Source organism: Electrona antarctica, assembly GCF_951216825.1.
Source record: "Electrona antarctica genome assembly, chromosome: 13".
NCBI lineage: Eukaryota > Metazoa > Chordata > Actinopteri > Myctophiformes > Myctophidae > Electrona > Electrona antarctica.
In genome coordinates this window covers 41,338,117-41,364,666 of record NC_136794.1, presented here as the reverse complement: position 1 = coordinate 41,364,666, position 26,550 = coordinate 41,338,117, and the positions used below count along the sequence as shown (strand labels likewise).

General features: G+C 43.6%; 1 protein-coding gene across 2 annotated transcripts in view; it reads right to left on the bottom strand.

Moving 5' to 3' along the window:
* Positions 1–957: 957 nt before the first annotated feature.
* Positions 958–26,550, bottom strand: part of wars2 (tryptophanyl tRNA synthetase 2, mitochondrial) — a 50,513-nt gene continuing 24,920 nt past the window's right edge. For both annotated transcript variants that reach the window (XM_079518539.1, XM_079518538.1), the window contains exons 4-7: positions 22,472–22,552; positions 7,954–8,039; positions 6,604–6,722; positions 958–2,098 (exon numbers count right to left, since the gene is read on the bottom strand). In XM_079518539.1, coding sequence (XP_079374665.1) covers positions 1,650–2,098; positions 6,604–6,722; positions 7,954–8,039; positions 22,472–22,552 — 735 coding nt within the window. In that variant the 3' untranslated portion in view covers positions 958–1,649. The remainder of the gene's footprint in view (positions 2,099–6,603; positions 6,723–7,953; positions 8,040–22,471; positions 22,553–26,550) is intronic.

The following is a 26,550-nucleotide window of genomic DNA, read 5'->3' as shown; positions in this document are numbered from 1 at the left end:
CCTCCTTTCTCCTACGCTATATATAAGTTTTAAACTCAAATTGGTCATATGTCGGTGTTGTCCCTCGGCCAATCAGGAACCACCATTTTTACATAAACATACAGTTACGTTATCAGCCAATCCCTGATTGGCCGAGCGATGCCACCAAAAATACACATTCGGCCAATCAGGGAATGTGTATTTTTCACAATCCCTGATTGGCTGAGGTAGTCACCGACATACGCAGCCGAAAACAGTACGTGCGCTCTGCTCACGCAAGTAATAATAATAAAAACTTAATCATGTAATAATTATGAGCATCAAACAGGACTTTGCTATGGCACAATGTAACTGTAACTGGCTGTAACTAGTTGTAAATAGGCTACTTTGTTTATTTTTTCATTTAGAAGTCATTTCGCAATTAGGGGTTACTGTGCAGTTAGACTAGAGGCTATGGATAATTGGGGGTCTTTGGAAAAGATTGGGATCCCATTGGTGGTCTATAAATGCACAAGTTAAAAGAATATTGTAATACACACTTGAAATAGCATCTCAACACACGTGTGTGTGTGTGTGTGTGTGTGTGTGTTCGTAGGTACTGTCCAAGGATGACAGTGAGGTTGAGTTGAAGCCAGTGGTCCATCCATCCACCGCCTGTGGAGGAGAACCCACATCTGAGGCTACTGGCCTCCCAGCATGCAGCTCACCGCCTCCCAGCATGCAGCTCACCACCGCCCCAATGACGGGAAATAGGCCGTCCTGTGTGTGTGTGTGTGGGCGCGCGCACGTGACGTGTGAGAGTCAGAGAAAAAGAATAACAAAGACAGAGAAGGCAGTAATGTGTGTGTGTGTGTGAGTATGTTATTGTGCATATCCGTGTCTGTGTGAGAAAGTGTGTGTGTTAGTGTGTGTGTGTGTGTGTGTGTGTGTGTGTGTGTGAGAAAATATGGCAGGTAGGTGCAACACTTTACGTATGGCTGTTTATTGAAGGGGAAAAACATATACGATAAATAATGATATATACAAGTTGAACATCATCCTATACACAAAGAAGGCTGCTCCCAGTGAGCCACCGCTTCTGTATCACATATACAGAATATCCACTTACAGTAAGACCTATATATACAGTATATATACACTTTGTTGACTGGGGATCCCCAGGGGTCTGTACTTGGACCCATCCTTTTCTCCCTGTATACCAAATCTCTTCACTGACAGTAGTAGTAGTATTTATGAGCACAACATTCACAACAGAGTCATGCATGTCCAAGCATGACAGTCTATAGAAGCAGCGACGTGTGCTTTCAATGAGTTTATCGTTGAGTTTGAGGTTGGAGACAAAACTGTCTGAGGTGCAAAACAAAAGCATGATTATGTATAATTATAGGCCTGTCACCATTATGCCAATATTATGACATTATGCCTGATCGCAATTAATTGAGATAACAAGTAATTTCCCATTATCAAGCTCAAAACGACGTGTTGTGAGCTTGTAAATTCCCATTATTACGTGTTATCATTGGACGACATTGTCCGGCGATAGCCAATCAAATTCATGTGTTGCTTTGTTTACCCTCCATACCGCCAATACGAGGACATAGCTAATGACAGCAGGAACGCCCACTGGGAGATTTGTATCGCCCAGTCACCCCTCTCTCTCTCTCTCTCTCTCAGCTCAATCCCACCCGTCGGCGAACGTCTTTCAGCACAGGGGCGGCCAGGTCGCGAGCCCTGTGCGTCCCCTGAGCCAACAGCGCCTCCAGGTGGCCGCGGTCGGCCGTCAGCCTCTCTATCTCCTCCCTGATGGGCGTCAGTCTGTGGACGACCGCCTCGCACACCAGGCTCTTGTAGGCGCCCGTGTCCATCCCCGCCGCCTGCGCCAGCGCCTCCTCCACAGTGATGGCTGCTGTGGCGGCGTGGATGGTGACCAGGTTGGACACGCCCGGGCGCGCCTCGGGGTCGAAGGTCACCGCGGAGGTGGAGTCGGTGACGGCGCGGCGGATCTTGAGGGCGATGTCGTCGGGTGAGTCGGTGAGGTAGACGGTGGCCATCCGCTGGGCGTCCGACTTGGACATTTTGGAGGCGGGGTCGCGCAGGGATTTCACCTTTCGCGTGGCGCCTGTGGAGAGAAAGAGATGCAAGTTGTCAAGTTGTGCAAGTTGAAATTTGACGACGTGAGTCAGGGCTAAATCATCCACACAGAGATTTGTCATTGAACATCGGAACCACGAGAGAAAAACCTACACGATGAAATCCTCTGGTCCATTTGTTACATTTGTGCACACTCTCAGAATGTTAGTGTAGCTCAGCCAGCATTACAAAGCCTCACTGACTCAGGGTTGAGGCGGCCATAGACGAGTGGACACGGAGGCCGTCTGGGAATCGGAAGATTTATTTTTCCAATTCAGGTTAAAAACTAAGGCAGATTTAAAAGCATGGCAGGCTAGAGTAATGGGTTATTATTAGATGTTAAGTGTGCCAACAACAGCCATGGGTGTGCCAATGTGAAACATTAAATCTAAATAAATGTTAGATTTTAGTGTTAGGTGTGTTACTCATAATGGCATGGCCATTGCTGTCTTTCATCCTTATATCACCGCTCTCTAGGCAGGTCTGCAGCTCTTCATACGTCCTTCGCTGTATTGATCATTCATTGGTCATTATCAACACGCTCAACTCTTCTCCCTCGCCTCCGTGTTTATAAGAGAAACGCCAATAAGCTACTGTTGCGATCCGAATGAGAATAAACACTGGCCTCTGGGGAATAATTGTTTCATTAGTGTACTGTCAGCGAGCGCGGTGCGTGCGAGTATTCAGATGACAAGCAGGCGGCGGCATCGGGTGACTGTCGGGAAGCCAAGGGATTCCTGGTTGTTTATCGAGCCTGTCCTCCTGCCACGGTGCCAGAAGAACTCCAGTGTCTTTCTGTGTCATTATGAGCCGTCACCCACCCACATCCTCCCTCGCGTTCCAACGCTCGCCTCCGAGCTCCGGCCCCTCCCCGCCACCTCCACTCGTCAAATCGGCACAGCGCCATTGTTCTCCCATCGCCAACACCCCCTCCCCCTCTTAGCCGGGCCCTCCCCGTCTTTATTTCAGGCAAATTAATGAGGACGTCTTTGATTAGGTTTCAAAGAGACACGCTGTGATAGGCCAGTCTGTCAGGCCCTCCTCTGGCGTCTCGTTCCTGGAGTTGAAGCGACGCAGGGTAATCGCCAGAAAAGGAACAATGAGGAGACGAGAGCTGCAGCGAGGCTGCGCCAAATGCGGTTGCCCTCGTGTTGCTCACACAGACAGCACACATGTGTGCTTGTATGACTACTAGTGAGGACATCAAAATCTTAGGAAAGCAATTCAACACATAGCAATTGTATTGTAACAATTGCTATGTGCTATTTTAAAATTGTTTTTCTTTTCTTTTTTAACTCTAACCCTAAAGCCTTACTTTAAGTTAGGTGTGCGCTGGTGTCGTATAAATTAGGCATAATTCCAGCCTCAACCCTTAAACCTAACTTCTGAATGTCCAAACCCCAAACCGGATCTTTTCAAAATTTATAGAGGGTAATGCACGTGACATCATTATCATCATACCCGGAAGCTACGCAGGAACGCCTACTGAGTGGCAAAGAACTACTTTCTGGCCTTGACAGCCCATACATCCAAACAGAAAGGATTGCATCAAACTACGTCAAACACACTTTTCCACTCGATTTGCCACTCACTCTGTATTTACCATAACCATAAAACCAACATTTCTTTCCGAGGATCAGGAAATATTGTCAAATTCTACTAGCCTATATACTTGTGAGGACATTTGGCCCTCACAAGTAACACACACACACACACACGGATGCCAAATTCATGCGTGCACTGCACACGCAGAAACCCCATCTCTGAAGTCATCTTGAGGACATATCCCGAGTCTATTATCACTCTATTATTCAGATATATGAGCGAGGGAACAGCTCTTTAATCAAAGGTCCCCTCCATGCTCGGATGGCTACATCTTGTGTTTTTATGATGCCAGTAATTAAGGAGAAGGGAAACAGAGGGTATCTGAGTACAGGGGGGGGTTCCCCCTCCGCAGCAGAACATGCTAGCCATGTGTGTGTGTGTGTGTGTGTGTGTGTGTGTGTGTGTGTGTGTGTGCGTGCGTGTGTGTGTGTCTGACTGAAAGGAAATGCATGCAGGCATGTGTCTTTCAGTATACACAGCTCATGTCTCTCCATGTCCGTGTAATATGTTGTAAGACATGCGTATGCATACACGACATAGAAAATATATATATACACCGGTATATATATATATATATATATATATATATATATATATATATATATATATATATATATATATATATAAATAAATAAATATAAATACATATATGGCTCGGCAAGGCGTATTATTATTATTAAAAATGCAATTCAGTATTACACTGTGAGTAATAAACAAAGCTTTTTTTTCTTTTTTGTACTAATTTTTATCCCACGATTTGGTAACCCATTTTTGTCTCAATGATCTAATGTAATGCTGGGCTCTATACACTCCCTCTTCCATCCAAAGTGCTTTCTAAGGACCCATAATGAAAAGAGATTCATTCACTTCCGTTTTTATTACACTACAAACAAACATTAAGCAGATTTCTTAAATAAAATAAATGATTAGATTTGATATTTGTGAATCGTTCCTGTTTGCATCGCGATTAATCTATGAATCAATTTTATTTTCCACCTTAGTGTGTAGTGTGTTTTTACTAAGCAGAACGTGTGGTTCAAGGAGTGTGTGTGGTTTTTTAATGTTGTACAGGTCACTGTGTGCCTTTGTTGTCTTGTATTGTTTTGTATTGTATTGTATTGTATTGTATCTGTATGCTGCAGGGCGGGTCCTTGGGGTCCAAGACAAATTTCTCCCCCAAAATAAAGAAACCTTGAACCTTGAACCTTGTGTATTTGTATTATTACTAAGGTTGTCCCGATTTGATTACGTGATCGGAAATTGGGGCCGATGATCATTTTCAAACCTTTTCAAATGATTGGGAGCAAAGAAAATGTGATTGGGACATCCCTAGTATCAATATTATATCCGTATCATGATATTACACTGGATATTGTCTATGATTTGGGATTTTCACTTCATGGGGCCAGTCCAATGGTAGCCTCGGAAACCCAGACGTTTTTATTTTCCAGGGAGTCCACTTTAATTCGGCATAGAGTAGTGCAAACATCACTCACTCTCTGCTGATTTCTGATCTTCTGCACCTTTGTTAAATTAACACACACACGCACACATGTACACACACACACTCCTCTCTCTCTCTCTCTGTCGCTCTAAGTAATTAGTCTCATGTCGCGCAGCTGTGCATAGTTTCTCCCGGCATCCGCCGGGAGCTGCCTATGCCATAAAAAGCATAGGTGAGTTCCAGGCTAGTCCAATGGCGGCTCTTCTACAATGGTGGCGACTTCTATTGGCAAATAGTGACAAAGGCCTGACCCGGAAGGTTACGGAATGCATTGGAGTCTATGGGCTTTACAGTGACAAACAAGTTACAGGAACCACGTGACCGGGCTGTTTTCTGCCCCCTCAATGTCGTAACTCTGTCTTATACTCTATGGCTCTGGCTGAGCAGAGCCAGTGTGTAGTGTGTTCAGTGTGTGTTCAGTGTGTAGTGTGTTCTTACTGAGCAGAGCGCGTGGTTCAGGGAACGTGTGTAGTGTAGTGTGTTCTTACCTTAAGATAATATATTAATAGAGACGGCACTGGATTTCTCCTCTCATCCACTTGCATTAAGTTGCTCAAAAGCGCATGAGGCGATTTCACTCCTCCTTCCGGGTAGGAACAGAGTGCATTCTGGGATGGATTGCCCCAATAACATGAACGAGCTGGCCGTTGACTATCATTGCGCCGTTTGCGCGCGTTCACGTATGAAACATAGCGTTCACGTACCACGGGCCCAATCACATGAACGTGCGCAATGATAGTCAACGGACCAGCGCTGGCTAGAGCTGCAATGACAAATTCGGCCACTATGTCCATTTCGCCTCAGGGTTTCCTCCGGGTGCCGTCTCTATTAATATATAGCAGAGCGCGTGGCTCAGGGAAGGTGTGTAGTGCAGTGTGTTCTTACTGAGCAGAGCGCGTGGCTCAGGGAAGGCGTGTAGTCTAATGTGTTCTTACTGAGGAGAGCGCGTGGCTCAGGGAAGGCGTGTAGTGCAGTGTGTTCTTACTGAGGAGAGCGCGTGGCTCAGGGAAGGCGTGTAGTCTAATGTGTTCTTACTGAGGAGAGCGCGTGGCTCAGGGAAGGCGTGTAGTGCAGTGTGTTCTTACTGAGGAGAGCGCGTGGCTCAGGGAAGGTGTGTAGTGCAGTGTGTTCTTACTGAGCAGAGCGCGTGGCTCAGGGAAGGCGTGTAGTCTAATGTGTTCTTACTGAGGAGAGCGCGTGGCTCAGGGAAGGCGTGTAGTCTAATGTGTTCTTACTGAGGAGAGCGCGTGGCTCAGGGAAGGTGTGTAGTGTAGTGTGTTCTTACTGAGCAGAGCGCGTGGCTCAGGGAAGGTGTGTAGTCTAATGTGTTCTTACTGAGGAGAGCGCGTGGCTCAGGGAAGGTGTGTAGTCTAATGTGTTCTTACTGAGGAGAGCGCATGGCTCAGGGAAGGTGTCTCCATACTGGTTATTGAAGATGCGGGCCAGATCCTGGGCCAGCTCCAGGTGTTGCACCTGGTCCTCTCCCACCGGCACATGAGTGGCCCTGTTCAACAACACAACAAAACAAAACAGCAGCACATATCGTCATTGTCACGTGAAAACCTTACCGTATGTACGGAAGTTTTGATATTCTTTTATATATAAACATCAAATAGTGAAAAGAGCATATCTTTTCAAGACTTTTTGGAGAGAGAGAGCAGCTCTACGTCTCCATAGCAACTTGCTATGTTATCGTATTGAGACTGAGATAACGTGACCTGGAACACAACAATCCGAAAGAACTCTGCAGGCCTACTCCCCACACAAACGCATGACTTTCATGAATTTACACATACCCCTCACTCAAAGACGCTTTACATGTGTGGGGGCCAGGGGGGGAACAAAAAAAAGACAACTTTATTAGAAAAAAACAATTAAAAGAATAAAACCAATAAAACAATGCACATAACAAGTTTAAAACACATCAGCTTGGAAATGCAATTCGGAACAGGTGGGTTTTCAGTGCAGATTTGAAGGTAGGAAGTGAGGGGGAGTCTCGTATGTGTTTGGGGAGAGCATTCCAGAGGGTATTATCATACAATATTAGTTACACTAATACACTAAATAAATCTGTTAATTTGCATGAGCACGATAAATTAACAAATTTAAATTTGAATAGTAATAATTTACATGTGTGTGTGTGTGTGTGTGTGTGTGTGTGTGTGTGTGTGTGTGTGTGTGTGTGTGTGTGTGTGTGTGACTGTGTGTGCGTGTGTGTGTCTGAAATCCTGAAAAGTACGTTTTGAACATATGCAGTTTCCACCCGACAGAAACGATATTATAAATAAAACAATACTAAAGCAATCAATAAAAAAAACATATATATAATAATCATGTCAGGCAGGTAAGATTCATGAAGACGCAGTCCCTGAAATGTCCAGGTGCAGGACGAAGATTCACATAAATACAATAATAATCCACATACTGACTGCAGATCGGCAATAAACGAGTGCCGAAATCTGGACCATATTATTTGATTTAGGTAGATTAAAGGCAAACATTATGTGCACGCTAAAAAGACACATGGAAAACACACACACACACACACACACACACACACACACACACACACACACACACACACACACACACACACACACACACACACACACACACACACACACACACACACACACACACGCACACACACACGCACACGCACACGCACACGCACACGCACACGCACACGACAGACAGATACAGACAGACATCTGATGAACAGAGATGGATCTCACTTGTACAGAAGAATGTCAGCTGCTTGGAGGACGGGGTACGTGTAGAGACCAACGCTGCCTTCACCCTTCTGTTTGCTGCTCTTCATCTGGTGAACATGGAAGGGTGAACGGAAGAGAAAGAAAGAAAGAAAATAATTTAAAAAAGAAGGAAGGAAGGAAGACAGAAATCAATCAATCAATCAATGTTCATAATTCGAACGGAATTAAACACATCAAACATGATTCGTCATGTGTACAAGCTCACAGCGAGCTCTTTTCTTTTTTTTTAAATCTTGAAAGAACGACTGGTTTAGAAGGCATTTGTATAGAATCGGTCTCAGGTCTAATTGGGTTAATATTATATCTTGAAAGAACGACTGGTTTAGATTAGAAGGCATTTGTAGAACCGGTCTCAGGTCTTCATGGGTTAACCCATTTTGGAGCGGGAACCCCTTTTGGTGTTTGTAGTATTATGTTATACGTTAGCTATTGAAAAATAGCAGATCTACAAGCTCGTAGCGCGGCACTCGGTGCCGCGCTATGAGCTTGTAGATCTGCTATTTTTGAAAAATCGTGAAAATGTAGTGCAAATCTTTGAATATACTGTATATACTTTCACAGCCAAAGTTTTTAACTCAAAACTGAAAATGTTTGAGAACGACTGACATAGAAACATAGGGTTTTTCAGAAAACTGTCAGGAAGACATTTGTAAAAATCGTAACCCCAAGTCAAAATGGGTTAAGGAACTATACCTTCCCCCTCCCCAACAAAAAAAATGCCTCGTCACGTTCACGAGTCAGGGATTCTCCGTTTAAAATGGCGGCACACGGCTGACTTCACCCCAGGTCGTTTCTCACCACGTTTGAGCTCAACTCATCTGTTGAGTATAAACAAAAAAGGTGTTTTCTGTGCAGCGGAGGAGGAGGCCAGGGCAAGGACCGTTGGACTGCCATAAAGCTTGTAGGTTTTCTGTGCAGCGGAGGAGGAGGCCAGGGCAAGGACCGTTGGACCTCCATTCCCAACGGCTCCTCTATTAAACCTGCATGAGGTCTATGAAAATCACTATAACTGAGAACTTTGGGGTAGAAAAAAAAAAAAAACGAAACAAAAAAAGATCTGGCGGTGGCGCCCGCGGTGGCGGTGGAACCGACAGAAGGTTCCGAGAAACAAACGATAAAATGAACAATAGGGATGTTGGATGAACTCGGGACAACGGGGAAGGAAAAAAGGAGGGCATTAACCCATTTTGACCTGAGATCAGATTCTAAAAATGTCTTCTACATCCTGACAGTTTTCTGAAAAAGCCATGTTTCTATGTCAGTCGTTCTTCGATTTTTCAAAAATAGCAGACCTACAAGCTCGTAGCGCGCCACTCGGTGGCGCGCTACGAGCCAAAAATGGGTTAAACTAATAAACGGTCAATGTGGTGAACTGTCTGGAAGTAACCGATTCAATAAGAAAATGCACGTGGCATATCCATACTTCCATAGCACACCACACATCAAATACGTTTATTTTTGTATTTTTATCACCCAAGATAAAGTGACCATATAACAGTAAATTTGAGTTTTACAACTAGGTCCGTAAAAACAGTTGGCTGTGAGTGAGCTCCTCACTCACACAATGTTGCAGCGTGGCCGCCTGCAGCAGGAGGCTTTTGAGAGGCATTTAAACGTAGACCCTTGACTAGTTTAAGATGTTCCAACTAGGGGCATTCCACTCATTTTCAACATTTTACTATGTCATTAATATACCTTAGAGATGTTGTGTGGAAATAATAAAAAGGTTCCCCCTATTCTGTGTTTCCTAGAACTAGAGGTCTGAAAAAAACCATTAACATGGTGAAACACATCTTGATGATGTCATCAAGATGTGTTTCACCATGTTAATGATTTTTTTCATAATTGCAGTTCTAGGAAACACAGAATGGGGGGCTTTTTTTTACAGCTTTAACAGCTCTAAGGTATATTAATGACATAGTAAAATGTTGAAAATGAGTGGAATGCCCTGGCCTCTAGTTTCTTCATAGGTTTATTATAGGTTATATTCATTTCGTAGGGCTGCAAAAAATCGATCATCTTCGTACCGATTTTTCTATCAATTACTTTGTTGAATAACATATTTCTTTTTAAATAATATATACATCAATGAATTAACGTGAAATTATTCTACTAATTTCTTTATACCCGATTAAATCAATTTTACTCATTAACCACTAATTATTATTACTTGCGCAAGCAGAGCGTGCAAGTCATGTTTTCAGTCAGGTGCTACGATGCGCGTGTTTGGGGCCAGCACATGTTATGACGTCATATGCTGACCCCAAGCTGACCGTGCAGGTGTGTTTTTGTCATGCCACGAAGCATATGTCCCATGACGTGATGAAGATATGTACCAATGTCCCTTAGAATGCACGTGATATGATGTCATACGGACATACGGAAGCTGACCGTGCAGGTATGTTTTCCGTGAATCGTGATGAAGATTATGTACCAATGCCAGGGTATAATTGGTTGACGATGGTGACGTAATGATGATAGGTTTCAGTGTCAAGTACATACGCATCAAACCACCCAGCCGATCACATTATACCACCAACCACTCAGAAAACTACATATACATACATATAGACATATACACATATGAGCATATGACGTGATGAATATATGTACCAATGCCAGGGTATAGTTGACGGTGACGTAACGATGATTTTACCATACTTAAAAATACTACTTTTTTTCCTTCAGAAGCAAGGTACGTAGCAAATAGCTAAATCTAATAATTCAATATGTGAGACTAAGATTTGAAAGTTTATAGCGGTCTACAGTACTTGCACGCTCTGCTTGCGCACTAGTGTGCAACGAGCAAGTAAGCACTCGACAGAGTGCAGTTCTAGTTATTATTAGTATTAGTATTATTATTATTATTACCCTTATTATTATTATTATGATTATTATTATAGGTTAAAATGATTAAAAAATATAAAGAATAGTGAAAATAAGCAATAATAAATGTGTGTTTTTACTGTTTTTTTATATAAAATAAACACTGTGGGCTCCGATGCTCGTGAAGTGCAAATAAAGGCACTTCACGAGCATCAGAGCCCACGGTGTGCGAGTATTTTCTTTTCTTTATCTGTGTATTCTACTACTCATCGCTCAGTATTTTCTTTTCTTTATCTGTGTATTCTACTACTCATCGCTCAGCACCTGTTCTTTATCTGTGTATTCTACTACTCATCGCTCAGCACCTGTTCTTTATCTGTGTATTCTACTACTCATCGCTCAGCACCTGCCCAAGTTGGGATTGGATGTCTTTGTACCTTTTTCTTATAATAAAATAAACCCATTAGTTCGATTTACATCCCTATTACATCATTGGCAGAAACCGCTTATCTCCACATTTTAACCGTTTGTGTTTTTTCCGTAAATTAGCGCTCTACTACAGCGCCACACAAGCATCAAAAGTAGCAGATGTGGCCTGGGCCATGGCTCAGTGGTCCAGGCACCTTGGCTGGTAATCCAGTCTGGCAGTGTGCCGCGGGTTCGACTCCCGATCCCGACGGCCTTTACTGCATGTCACTCCCCCCCATCTCTCTCCCCATTTCCTGTCAGCCTACTGTCTGTCCCTCCATAAAAAATATAAAATAAAGGCGAAAGCCACAAAAAAAACATTAAAAACTAGAAAAAGTGCCCTTCTGGGCACAGGTCTCCACCAGGAGGATAGGACTGTGTGAGATGTTTGGCAAAATGTTTAGGAGTAATATAAACATGTTTGCCTTTGATGGCAATTGGATGATTTGAGGCATTTTGTTCCAAAAATGTGTTTTGCAAAAATCAACCTGTTGGTGGCGCTATAACAGGCCAATGTGAAAAGGGTGGGATATATTCCTCAGCCTAGTAAGAAAATGTGTGAAAGATTTCACGTAAATTGCATGCTGTGTTCATGATTTGAGGCTTTTGTTCAAAACGGGGCAATCTTGCAAACTGTGAAAGCCAATTATAGCCAATTAGGATGGAATATGAAATATCGGACAGATCCGACTTGAGCACATGACCATAGAGATACTGTGTAACGATTTGTGAGATTTTTGGACAGAATCTGGAGGAGTAATATCAAAAAATGTGTTTTACAAAAGTCGGCCTCCTGGTGGCGCTATAAAAGGCAGATGCGGAAAATGCAGGTCAAAGGTTTGTCCTTGGCCTCTAGGGAGTGTGCATGCAACGTTTCACGCAGATCGGTGCAGTTTTAGGTAACAAATGTGAAAAGCTGCCTCATGGTGGCTCTATAACAGGCCGTTCTGGAAAATGCGGGGCAGAGGTTCATCGTTGGCATCCAGGGAGTGTGTGTGCAAAGTTTGGCATCGACCGGGTTAACGGTGCCGGAGATTAGCTGGTAACGGACGGACGGAAGGACACACGGACGGACACACACACACACACACACGGACGGAGTGCAAAACATACTCTCTCCCCATGCCTTCGGCCTGGTGGAGACAAAAAGAAAAGTAGCAGATGAGCTTGTAGATCTGCTACTTTTGCTAATTTGTTTTGTTTGAACTGTGAAAAGTCGAAACAGTTTTGGACATATGAGGTTTCCACCCGACAGAGACGATGTTGTATTATTAACCTTATAATTTTTATCCCCCGATTTTGCAACCCAGTTTTTTCACCCAGTGCCAATTATCTAATGTAATCCTGGGCGCTACACTTCCTCTGCCAACCTGGGGGGGCAGTGGACTGACCTCATGCCTCCTTCTATGCATGAGGAGTCCAATCTGCTTCTTTTCACCTGACAGGGGGGAGTTTCCCTGGCCGGACGTAGCGCGTGGAAGGATCACGTTATTCCGACGAGTTCCTTTCCCCTCCATCAGGCGCCCCGGCTGGCCAGGGGGAGGTAGTTTTAGAGACCAGGATTACTGCATGTTTTTGTGAGGGTACCTACCCTAGGGGACACGGGGAGAACATGCAAACTCCACACAGAAAGGCCCTTTCGCCAATCCCGCCTCGGGTATGGGCACTGATGACGCGGAGGAGGAAACACGCCCCCAGCGCCCACAGTGTCCCCAGCGGGAATCGAACCCAGGACCTTCTAGCTGTGAGGCGACAGCACTACAGACTGTGCCACCGTGCCCCACGATGTTGTATTATAACCAGGGGTGTAGTGGGGGAGCGGCATCCCTCCACTTCTCTCACGTCTAAAATAATCTTTTGAGGCAAAAATATGTTTTTTTGACTTGTCATTGTGATTGTATTGTGACTTGTGATTGTAAACCCTGTTTCTAACTGGCTATACAGTACGTCTGCATGGTTTAACACATTGAGAGCCCACACAAAACTGCCCAAAATCACTTTCACCTAGAAAATCCATTCACATTTTTTATGAGAGCATGAGACACATGCTGGAACTTTTTACTTTGAAATGTTTTATAGTTTGAGTTATTTAAAACACAAACTTTGGCACCACGTGTAAAAAAAAAAAAGTGTTTTGATTTTTCTGATTTTTTTTAATAAAAAATAAATAAAAATAAAAATATAAAAATATATATATATTTTTTTTTCTCAAAGACGTCCACAGACGTCTTGGGCTATGCACGTGCGGTAATACCCAAGACGTCCACAGACGTTTTTTAATAGTGCGCGTCTGCGAGTGTTGCGCACCTGCACGCAAATGCGCGTGCATGTGTGTGTGCACGTGTCTTATGGGGCGTCCCTCCCTTCTAAAAGTATAGCACTAGGCCTGGGCCATGGCTCAGTGGTCCAGGCACCTTGGCTGGTAATCCAGTCTGGCAGTGTGCCGCGGGTTCGACTCCCGATCCCGACGGCCTTTACTGCATGTCATCCCCCCATCTCTCTCCCCATTTCCTGTCAGCCTACTGTCTGTCCCTCCATAAAATAAACGCGACCAACTCCATGGTGCCGAGCAGGGCGACCAAAGTTCACCAATTCCCAGTTCCCAATCAGTGCTGAAATTCCCAACTATTGTGATGTGAGGCGTGAGTCAGTGTTGATTTTGTCGATTAATACTATGACGAAATGTGACTACCTATATATATATATATATATATATATATATATATATATATATATATATATATATATATATTCGCCTCGGTTCGTCCCGTATGTACCGCGCCTGGTTGCGCCGCTCCCGTTGCGCAATTCTCGTCTTTGAATTGACTTTTGTATGTAATCGCGCCGCTCTAACCATTCAAGTCTGAACGCACCTTAAAGGGATAGTTCAGATTTTTTGAACTTAAGTTGTATGAAACTAGAATTTCGCGGGCCTTCGGCCCGCTCATCCTCGCGCCATGCGATGCGTCGCAAATGGGAAGAAGGCAATGGCAACCCATGATGTTTTCATTTATGCATTTGCTTGGAAAGCGCAAAGTTGCCAAGCTGGCTGAGTGGCCCTGTTTGGTTTTGTGTATTTGCGTATGAAAGAGAGCATGGCAAGGCGCAGGAACAGTATACTGTACTGTACTGTGCTGTACTTTAAGTCTTTGTACTGTACTGTACTCATGTGTACTGTACTGTTCTCTGTACTGTTGTATTAGTGTTATTGTTTATTATTATTATTACATGGATTAATATTCTGATGTACTGTACTGTACTGTACTGTTCTCTGTACTGTTGATATTATAGTTGTTAGTGTTGTGTTATTATTTATTATTATTATTATTAGTAGATGGATTAATATTCTGATGTGAGCTTTCTTTCTGTACTGTACTGTACTCATGTGTACTGTGCTGTTCTCTGTATTGTTGATATTATGGTTATTAGTGTAGTGTTATTATTTATTATTATTATGATGATTGAAAGAGAGCATGGCAAGGCGCAGGAACAGTATACTGTACTGTACTCATGTGTACTGTACTGTACTGTACTGTTCTCTGTACTGTTATTAGTGTTGTGTTCTTATTTATTATTATTATTACATGGATTAATATTCTGATGTACTGTACTGTACTGTTGTGTGTACTGTTGATATAGTTATTAGTGTTGTGTTATTATTTTTTATTATTATGATTATGACATGGATTAATATTCTGATGTGAGCTTTCTTTCTGTACTGTACTGTACTCATGTGTACTGTACTGTTCTCTGTACTGTTGTTATGATTAGTGTAGTGTTCTAATTTTGTATTATTATTATTATTATTATTAGCGTTTTGTGGCGTGTGTGTGTGTGTGCGTGCCATTTCAGCATCGCGAGGCGATCCAAAATCCCCCCCCGCGCACGCACGCACGCACACACCACACACACACACACACACGTGTCTGCAGTGACACTGCGTTGTACACAGGTGTTCTATTTCATCCGTACTGACTGCCAGAGGCAGTGCTTAACACTGGACGCAAAGCATCCAGTGTTAAGCAGTCATCCAGGATTCATAGAACCATAGTTACATACGTAACTGACGTTTTGTGTTGCAGCGCGTTGTTGCAGCGTGTGCGTGTAGTGTTGTTGTTGTTGTTGTTATCCATATATGCGCCTCGGTTCGTCCCGATTGTACCACGCCAGGTGTCGACGCGGTCGTGTTTGCATGATTGTAACTGTGTATGTAATCGTGGCGCTCTCCATCCAAGTTAGAATCAGTGTAGAACCTGTGTTGTTGTTCTTCTTCTTCTTCTACTGTTGGTTTCTGGCAGGCTGTACACTGTGTGTGTGTGTGTGCGCGCGCGGGCGCGCGCGCGTGTGTGTGTGTGTGTGTGTGTGTGTGTGTGTGTACTGTGTAACTTCCGGTAGTGTTTCCGGAAGTGTGAAAGGTAACACGAAACACGTGGGTCACGTGGTGGGGTTTTGAGCCATTGGGAAGGGGTGATGTAGTGTTGCCAGGTGCACGTATTGTAAGCGAGCGGTAGTGTGTGAAAGTATAGGCTGTAGGCTGTAGGAAGTCAGGGTTTGCGGCCTTGTTTACATAGACGTGGCAACAATGTTGGCGGCAGCCAATGAAAAGAGTGGAATCACGGGATGCAGTGTTGCCAGGTCTGCGAATTGTAAGCGAGTTGTAAGTAACGTGTTGAATGGCATTTTTTCTGGGCTTGTTGTCATAGACCTGGCAACATGTGAGTGTGTGCGTGCAAGGGTGTGGGTGCTTGGGGAGATATTGTTTGTTGTGAAGAGATACAATGCCGGCGTGGGTGTGGAAGGGAGGCAACTTTGGTGTCAGTGCAATGAGTAATGTTCCGCGGGTGGTGTTGAGGGTCGGCGTGCGGCGCGATATGAGGAGATACCCAGTCACCACATTGTGGTGGAGGGAGGCCTTTGGAACTGCCACGCAGCTACCAAAGAGGAAATGCCTGAATTTATCTCAGCCCACGCCACCCTCAAGTCTCTGCATTTCCTTGCTCTAACCGAAACCTGGATAACCCCTGATAACACAGCTACCCCCGCCGCCCTCTCTGTTTCACACAAATTCACACACACCCCTCGCTCAACAGGTAGGGGGGGTGGTACAGGGATACTCATGTCCCCGAAATGGAATTTCCGTGTCTTAAATCTCTCTCACCTTTCTCTCACCACATGTGAATTTCATGCTATCTCAATATCACAACCAGTCCCCCTCACCCTCATTGTGCTCTATCGCCCCCCAGGAACCCTTGGGAACTTCCTGGAAGAACTAGACTCTCTGATCAGCTCGTTTCCGGAGGATGGCACCCCCCTGATTCTACTGGGTGACTTTAACCTACCTACGGCAGAGAAGTATCTTCCCGTTACGTCCCTCCTATCCTCGTTTGACCTCTCCCTTTCTCCCTCCCCTCCCACTCACAAGGCTGGTAATGTTTTGGACCTCGTGTTCTGCAGAGCCTGCTCCCCCTCCACACTCTCTGTTACTCCCTTAATTAGGTCTGACCACCACTTCATAACCTTCTCCCTCTCTCTCTCTACTCTCCCACCTAAACCTACTCACCCTCCGACCGTCACCACCCGACGCAATCTCAAGTCCCTAAACCCCTCCTCCCTCTCATCCTCTATTCTCTCCTCTCTACCCTCCCTAGAGTCCTTCCTCTCTCTCTCACCCGACCCCGCAACCACATCCTTCCTCTCCTCTATCTCATCTGCATTTGACCAACACTGCCCTCTCTCGACCAGGCCAGCTCGCTCATCCCCACCGGCCCCCTGGTTATCTGAAACCCTCAGATCTAAACGAACACCTCTCAGGGCAGCTGAAAGGAAGTGGCACAAGACAAAGCTACCAGATGATCTCTCCCACTTTCACTCACTCCTCTCTGCCTTCTCCCTCTCACTAACCACCGCTAAAACCTCCTTCTACCACACCAAAATCCAATCCTGCACTTCTAACCCAAGGAAACTCTTCTCCACTTTCTCCTCCCTCCTTAAACCCCCTCCCCCCACTCAACCCTCATCCCTCACCGCGGAGGCCTTTGCCAACTACTTCGAAAAGAAGGTTGATGATATCAGTAGCTCCTTTACCCCCCTCCCCCATAAAGAAGCACTCGACTCAACCAATGCTAACCATAACATACCATGCATGTCCTCCTTCTCTCCTCTATCCCCAGATGAGGTCCTGAAACTAGTCACATCCACTAGACCTACCACCTGTCCTCTCGACCCCGCCCCGTCTCCAATCTTCCAGACCATCGCACCTGACCTGCTCCCCTTCATCACTTCCATTATCAACACCTCAGTAACCTCAGGCTGCGTCCCATCTGCCTTCAAGTCAGCCAGGGTATCACCACTCCTCAAAAAACCAACTCTTGACCCCTCAGATGTCAAGAACTACAGACCGGTATCACTCCTTTCCTTTCTTTCCAAAACCCTTGAACGTGTTGTCTCTAACCAGCTTTCTCTCCATCTCTCAGAGAACAACCTGCTGGATCCCAACCAGTCAGGATTCAAGAAGGCACACTCCACGGAAACTGCACTCCTCGCAGTCACAGAAGCACTACATGCTGCCCAGGCTGCTTCCCACTCTGCAGTCCTGATTCTCCTAGACCTATCGGCGGCATTTGACACAGTGAACCACCAGCTGCTCCTAGGCACCCTAGCTGATCTAGGCATAGGCGGGACGGCGCTGAAGTGGTTCTCCTCCTACCTCTCTGACCGGACTTACCAGGTTTCTTGGAAAGGTTTGCTATCACCCCCCCGCACCCTCCAAACTGGGGTCCCACAGGGCTCTGTACTTGGTCCCCTCCTCTTCTCACTGTACACTAAATCCCTTGGCACCATCATCTCTGCTCACAATATATCCTATCACTGCTATGCCGATGACACACAACTGTTTCTATCCTTCCCCCCCTCTGCCACCCAGGTAGAAGAGCGCATCACTGCATGCCTGGCTGACATCTCACAGTGGATGTCTTCCAACCACCTCAAGCTGAACCCAGACAAGACTGAGCTTCTGTTCTTCCCAGCTAAGTCCTGCCCTATGCGGGAGCTAACTATCTCCGTAGACAACGCCCTGGTAAAGTCTGTCCCGACAGCCAGGAACCTTGGTGTTGTCCTGGACAGTCAGCTCTCGTTCAAAACACACATCACAGCTGTCACTAGATCCTGTAGGTTTACACTCTACAACATACGACGAATTAGACCGTTCCTCACCCAGGAGTCAGCCCAGCTCCTAATCCAGACAACAGTCTTGTCAAAACTTGACTATTGCAACTCCCTCCTTACTGGCCTACCGGCATGTGCACTTAAGCCCCTCCAACTGATCCAAAATGCCGCAGCACGCTTGGTCTTCAACCAACCAAAATTCTCACACGTCTCCCCCCTTCTCCGCTCGCTCCATTGGCTCCCGGTCGCTGCCCGCACAGAATACAAAACTCTGATGCTGGCATTCAAAGCAACCAAAGGCATGGCCCCCCCATATCTCACAAGTATGATCGTACCCTACAAACCCTCCCGCTCACTCAGATCAGCCAACGCAGGGAAGCTGGAGGTACCTTCACTAAAAACGCCGGGACAACGCTCCACACGTCCCAAACTCTTCTCCCTTCTGGCTCCAAAACTATGGAATGCACTTCCCATTGCAGTCAGAACTGCAGCCTCACTCCCAATCTTCCGCCGTAGTCTGAAAACCCACCTCTTCAGACTCCACCATGGCCCGTAGCACTTGCCCTAGCCTAGCCCCTTAGATAGCACATTATGTAGACTTAGATAGTATTTTAAACAGACTTATAGCTTGTTATGTAGACAGCTCTAGAATTGCACTTTATGTAGTCATAGCACTTTATAGTACACATGTATAATATATTATATAGTATAGTATGTATAGTTTACATAGATACTCCACTGTTACGTTCTTAGTTTACGCATGATTCATGATAACTACTTTTTATACATGTGATGTATGCCATGCTTTTTGTTATTGCTTAATGTAAGTCGCTCTGGATTAAGAGCGTCTGCTAAATGCCTAAATTGTAATTGTAATTGTAGATAGCGGCCGAAGGACGCGGAGGGTAAGTGTGTGACGTCAGTGCCGTGTGAGTGTAGTGTGTTGCAGTGTGTCAGTGACGTGTCAGTGATGTATGCAGTGTGTGACTTTGGGTCCCTTTTCCTGGGTTGGGTACAACTTCTCACTTGTATAGATAGATACTTGCCATTAATATAGTGGTTGCAACTGTATTAATTGATTGCCCGAGTCCCATGGTGGGAGTTCTGCTCTGGTTTTGGTGAAATATCAAGTAGTTCCGGTCATTTTGTGGGGGGCACTGGGGGCCACGCAGTAAAAGTAAATTAATCCACAAAACTAACGTAATTTGTATTGTTGACCTATTTCTAAAATATTAGTGCAACTTTCGTTATTTTTTTTACCCCTCTATCACACAGAACTATGTTTTTTGTGTCCATATCACTACGCCCAAAAAATAGTTCCATGTGATAGAGGGGTCAAAGTTGAACGAAAGTCGCGCTAATATTTTAGAAATAGGTCAACAATACAAATTACGTTCGTTTTGTGGATTAATTTACTTTTACTGCGTGGCCCCAGTGCCCCCACAAAATGACCGGAACTACTTAATATTGACCAAAACCAGAGCAGAACTCCCACCACAGGACTCGGGCAATCAATTAATACAGTTGCAACCACTATATTAATGGCAAGTATTTCATACAACTTAAGTTAAAAAAATCTGAACTATCCCTTTAAGACTAAATCTATTGACAATTTCGTCAAACAAATAAAAACTAGACTAACATGTTAGGAAGGGACTAGTGGACAAGAGATCCAGCATAAGTGAAAGACACGAGTCATTTTACACTTGGTTGCATGCTGAAGATAGCCGATTTACAAGCACACAACGCGTCGAGCTGTGACACGATGTGTGACACAGTAACATCCTCCGTGTTCATTTTGAAGGCGATACTTTTATGTCTTCCGTAACCCGGATTTGAACCCAGGCCTGCCGAGTGAAGAAAGAGACGCTAGGCTAGAGGGAATCCTCACGTGGACCGTGTGGGGGGAGATGTGCTCACGGGCTTCAGGCAGGGCTACTCGTCAACCACTAAAATAGTGCCCATCGGGGTCTAACATGTGTCAATGGAAGAGTAGGGAGACCTCCTCCAACCACTGCACATGTACTAGTTATATTGTATTAAAGGACCACTTCACCACTTTTCAACATCTCTTCATATAATTGGTCCTCACTAATGTTCATGATAAAACACCACCATTTTATTCCTACTCAGTCTGTGTCTCATAGGAGGGCTTTGGGCAGTTCGGACACCCGTCCACCAGTGACATCATCATTAGGCAGATTTTTTTTTAAACAAGATTTGTTTTAAAATATATTTAGATTTGTATTATCGTGAGAACGATGGCTTCAACTTTTGCATTGCAACTTTTCAGGAAAAGAAAGCCTGCCGTTTCTATTAGCTTGGATTCACCATCGATGATGTCACTGGTGGACGGGTTTTTGAACTGCCCACAGCCTTCCTATGAGACACAGACTGAGTAGGAAAAAATGGTGGTATTTTATCATGCACATTAGTTAGGACCAATTATAGGAAGAGAAGTTGAAAAGTGGTGAAGTGGTCCTTTAACATACTCTAGCACAGTAGTTATCAAACTGTTTTTGGCCCAGGAACCTGTTGGAGGGAGGAATATGTCCCAAGTACCCCCTCATCCTCGCAAAACACAGATAAGCATTTACTTACAACCACGTGTGCACGTTACATTTAGATCTCATTGTAACTATTTGTATTAAAACAAACTTTTCAATCGTTTCAGTCATGAACAGAAACCACTACCATAATATGAATCATGTGCAAAACCTGACAATACACTTTTCAATTAGATAAACAAAAAAGTGTAAAATAATCTGTGAATGTTTTCGTAGACCCCCTTGCTATGCGTCGCGGACCCCTGGACCCCACTTTGAAAACTGTGCCTCAACCCACCATACAGATTGGTTAAAATGACATTCTACTCATTAAAATACAGTACATGGGTTCGAGGCGGCAGCTTTAACTCTTGAGAATGTCCAAACCTAACCCATTTGGTTAGATTTCTGCACGCTCAAGAGTTTATGAATTGACGCTGAATTAACAAATGAACACTTTACTGTGTAGCTGTCCAGACAACAAACCGGCAAACAACCGGCAAACAACAAAGACACGGATGCTAAAATGGTGAAATAAAATTCGGTAAAAGCCGATGTTCTTGTGGTGGGGGTCAGTGTCCCTTTTCATTAGAGAACCACCCTTTGGGTCGGTACGGATTCCAGTGGCATGTGTCAATTTACGTCCAAATCACAAACCCATTAATTGTGATTCTGGTGAACATTTATCATTCGATATACTCACCTACTGCATGAGCAATAAGGGTAGAGATATAGTTCTATACTTGATATTCATTTCATTTCAAGATCGTAAATGAAAGTTAGTTTACTTTGCGTCAAGGAATCGATTTATTTTCTGCTCTTCTTGAATAAACACATAAATATATCAGGGTTATGTTTCTGTACCTTTTATTATTTATTTATTGTTTATTTATTAGATTGGTCATTTATGTAAAGCACCTACAGATTACACATTAACCCATTTAGACCTGACGTCGAAATTAAAAAAATGTCTTCAAAATCCTGACAGTTTTCTGAAAAACCTTATGTTTCTGTATCAGTGGTGCTCAATATTTCATGTCAAGGACCCCAAAAACTATGTCATCTGAAAATATGTTGTTCCAGGGACCTCCCCAGAAGCAAAGATTTGAGTTAAAATGTTGTATCACTCTGTAATAATATATATTCAAAGATTTCAGGCACATTTTCACGAAAAAGTCTAACATAATGCTTTAAAACACCAAAATGGGTTAAAACACTGTAAACCTTAGTGTTTTAATGTGTAATATATAGGTATATTACACATTAAAACCGGGTAAGCATCATGTGTCATTTTAGCGTTGGCTATTCACTATAAAAGCAGACATTTATTTTTGAACATTTTTCATGAAGTGAAAGTGTGGGAACTACTGATTTAGAAGGCCTAATTTAGTAGAAGAATCAGACGTTTGGTTTCAGTTTGGATAAGTGCTCTATAGATAAGTGCTCTATAAATAAAGTGTACTATGTTTTCTTACCTTCCACTGTGGAAGATGTCGGAGTCGAGGCATGCTGGTGAGACAGCCAAGGATCCAGGACAGCTCTGCGTGTTCAGGCACCTGCAGACGGACATATTTAAAACAAACATACTCAACAAAAAATAATCATACTTATTCTGTGCATAAAGATATTTAACCCATTTTGGGCGGGAACCCCTTTTGGTGTTAGCATTATGTTATGCTTTAGCTATTGAAAAATAGCAGATCTACAAGCTCATAGCGCGCCACCGAGTGGCGCGCTACGAGCTTGTAGGTCTGCTATTTTTGAAAAATCGAACAACGACTGACATAGAAACATAGCTTTTCCAGAAAACTGTCAGGATGTAGAAGACATTTTTAGAATCTGATCTCAGGTCAAAATGGCTTAAAACATACCCTGCACAGGTACATTTCTTTCCATTTGTACACCCTCTGTGTTAGACTAAGTCACCGGACAACCATATTATTAGCCATATACAGTATAGAGGGGAAAAATAATGAAGCATATCATTTAGTTAGACACGGTTAAATAAGTGAAAAATTGATTTCTTTGAACACGGACTCGCTTGAAATCAAATCAGAAGACCATTTTTACCAGCTGAAATTAATGAAACATTAAGTGTAGATTGTGTGTCAACAACAGCACTATATCCTCTGAATACTCTGGGGGCCATGTAGGGTGAGTCCCTTGCACCTCCAAGTGGCCGAGACGGGTACTACCATCTTTCCCAGTGACCAACCTTTAAGTTAAGTTAAACAGTGAGTGGCCTCTTCGTAAGGACAGTATGCTACTACCAGTGCAGTGTGAATGCTGCAGGGCTATTGCTTGGCTCATTATGGCAGTAGGTCTCAAACTGTTCCGTGACAAGGACACACAAATTGTATTTGGCCGCGGACACCCATCTGAAAATGTTTTGTGCCAGGGACCTCCAGAAGAGAAGATTTGTTGTTAAAATAATTTCATTCAAAATGATAAAAAAATGTTCAACAAATGTACAAGCTCATGGTACTGTGAGTGTGTGTGTGTGTGAGATAGATAGCAGCCATTGAGTATTTCACATCAAAACTATTCATATAGTTGATGCATTTTACTCAGAGAGTGTGTGTGTGTGTGTGTGTGTGTGTGTGTGTGTGTGTGTACGTACATGTGTGAGAGATTGACTCCCTTGGCCACCTGGCAGCGAAAATTTGGCGCCGAGCAGTGTAGTGGTTTGCGAGATTTGAAGTTAACAGTTTGTGTGTGTGTGTGTGTGTGTGTGTGTGTGTGTGTGTGTGTGTGTGTGTGTGTGTGTGTGTGTGTGTGTGTGTGTGTGTGTGTGTGAAATAAAAGACCTCTTGCGTTGGCTTTCTGATAAGCTAAATCCTCTGTTGGGGGTTTGCAGTTAACAACTCCAGCTTGCATCACACCCAAACCATCTCTTCTTCTTGTGTCCTCAAACACAGAGAGCCAGAAAACAGAGAGTGGGTGAGAGAGTGAGACAGAGAGCAGAGAGAGAGAGAGAGAGAGAGAGAGAGAGAGAGGAGGAAGGATGCCAAGGTATTATTTTGCAGGAGAAAAGTAAAACAAAAGTAAAACAAAAAAAGAAAAGAAAAGGGGGGAAAAGGCGAAAAATCCTTCTGCTTCAGAGAATTAAGCTTTATGGCTGCTGGCGCTATCACCATCATCCCTGGTCTGCTCTAAAAGGAGTGTGGAGACCCACCTTTTCAGACTCCATCATGGCCCATAGCACTTATCCTACCCCCTTAGATAGCACTTTTTAGACTTGGATAGCATTTGAAACAGACTTATAGCATGTCATGTAGACAGCACAATAATTGCATTGTATGTAGTCATAGCACATCATAGTACATATGTATAGTATAGTATAGTATATATGTATAGTTATTAGTTAATATGTATAGTGTCATTATATAGATATGTTCTAGTTACGTTCTTAGCTTACGCATGTTTCTTGATAAATGCATTTTATATATGTGATGTATTCCCATACTTTTGTTCTTGCCTAATGTAAATCGCTCTGGATTAAGAGCGTCTGCTAAATGCCTAAATTGTAAATTGTGGAGCTTGTGACGTCAACGGGGCAGATAGCAGGAGGGAGGCATGAGTCCAGATTCTACGCTCCGCGCGCCAGGTTGGGCGAGGGTGTATTTACAGTATCAGTGTTGATTTCGTCGATTAAAACTATGACGAGAAAAATATTCGTCAGCGACCTTTTTTCACTGAGGAAAACTGATTAAAAACAAAATAAAAACTATAAGCTATGATGACTAAAACTATGACATATGATATATTGACAATTTCTTCAGGAGAAGAGAGAAGAAGAGGGAACTAAAGGATAAGCCACATTATGCTTGGTTGCGTGCTGAAAATAGCCGATCTACAAGCTCAACGCGTCGCAACGCAACACGTTGTGAGCTTGTAGATCAGCTATTTTCATCACACAACCAACTCTAAAATCAGTCATTACAACACCATGAAGGCCTGCGGGTAAAAAAATTAGTCGACTAAATCAACTGTAGATTTAGTTAGACTAAAATGTTATATTTAGTCAACTAAAACTAGACTAACACTAAAACAATTTCAGATGACTTTTAAATTAAGCTTTGTTCCAAAGACTATGACTCAACTAAGATCAAAATTTGCTGCCAAAACCAACACTGGTATTTATTACAGCGTCCGCGTTGGGCCAGGGATCGGACAGATGTCGAGGCGAGGGGATAAGGATAGTCGCGGGATGTACGCGGGCCCGGGGCGCACTAAAACTGGGTTTTTAGAAGGGCTTTTGGAGGAACAGGAGGTCCATTCATTCATACACTGGTGCATGGCGTGTCTGTTTAAAGCACTGTTTCCCCAAACATTTTGGGCGGGAACCCCTTTTGGTGTTTTAAGCATTATGTTATGCTGTTGAAAAATAGCAGATCTACAAGCTCATAGCGCGGCACGGCACAGAGTGCCGCGCTATGAGCTTGTAGGTCTGCTATTTTTTGAAAAATGGTGAAAACGTGGCACAAATCTTTGAATATATATTCTTTAACGTCTTTAACGTTTTTAACTCAAATCTTTGCTTCTGAGGGGTTCCCGGAACAACATATTTTCAGATGGGGGTCGGTGGCCAATTACATATCATTTTTGGGGTCCTTGACATGAAATATTGAGCACCACTGATATAGAAACATTAGGTATTTCAGAAAACTGTCAGAATTTAGAAGACATTTTTTAAATTTCGACATCAGGCCTAAATGGGTTAATGGATAAATGCAGTATAGTGAATATTCCATTTTTTGTGTCTTCCATTTACAAATATATAAATATAATTATTAGGACAAAAGATTTAAAAAAAGGAAAACAAATTAAATGAGTTCCAAGATATTTCAAAAGTAAAATAATTAAAATAATTAAAATAAATAAATAGAAATATATATAGTATATATAAGTAGTGAAAATCTACAAGCTCTCAACGTGGTGTGAAGTACATAATCACGTGTGAGCTTTTAGATCTGCTATTTTCAATGTGCAAATGTCTCTTTACTCTTTTGGGTCTCGAGGTTTGGGAACCACTGTACCAATGTATTAAAAAGAAATGCTTACCACAAGCTTTTTGTCTACTATCACCTCTCAATTTGTTCCAATTTGTTTCCCTTGGGAAGCTTTGCAACAGCTGCTGAAAGCTGGGGCACCATTGCCTATATACGGCAAAATTCTCAATTTTTCCTTATGCTTTAAGTAGCATGTGACCTGTCAAACTGGGGGGTTTTCATGATACTGAATCCATTGCAAGCATTAGTTTTGCACGGAAAACACTCCTTGGACTAAAGGCGCGTGACACACTTTATGAACACATTTGTGAAGAAAGCTAGTGGTAAGCATTTCATTTGCAGATTTGCCACCAATTTTGCTAACTTTCCCTTATTCTAACGTTACGGGTCATAGAAGCATTAGACTCAGAAGCATGCTCCACGATGAAAAACTCAAAGGCTGGGAGTCGTTTCTGCACAGCAGATAAACCTCTCTTCTTGCTCTTGTGCCGGTAAGTGCGGCACAGAGAGCCAAGAATGGAGTTCTTGCGAGGGCGTGACTT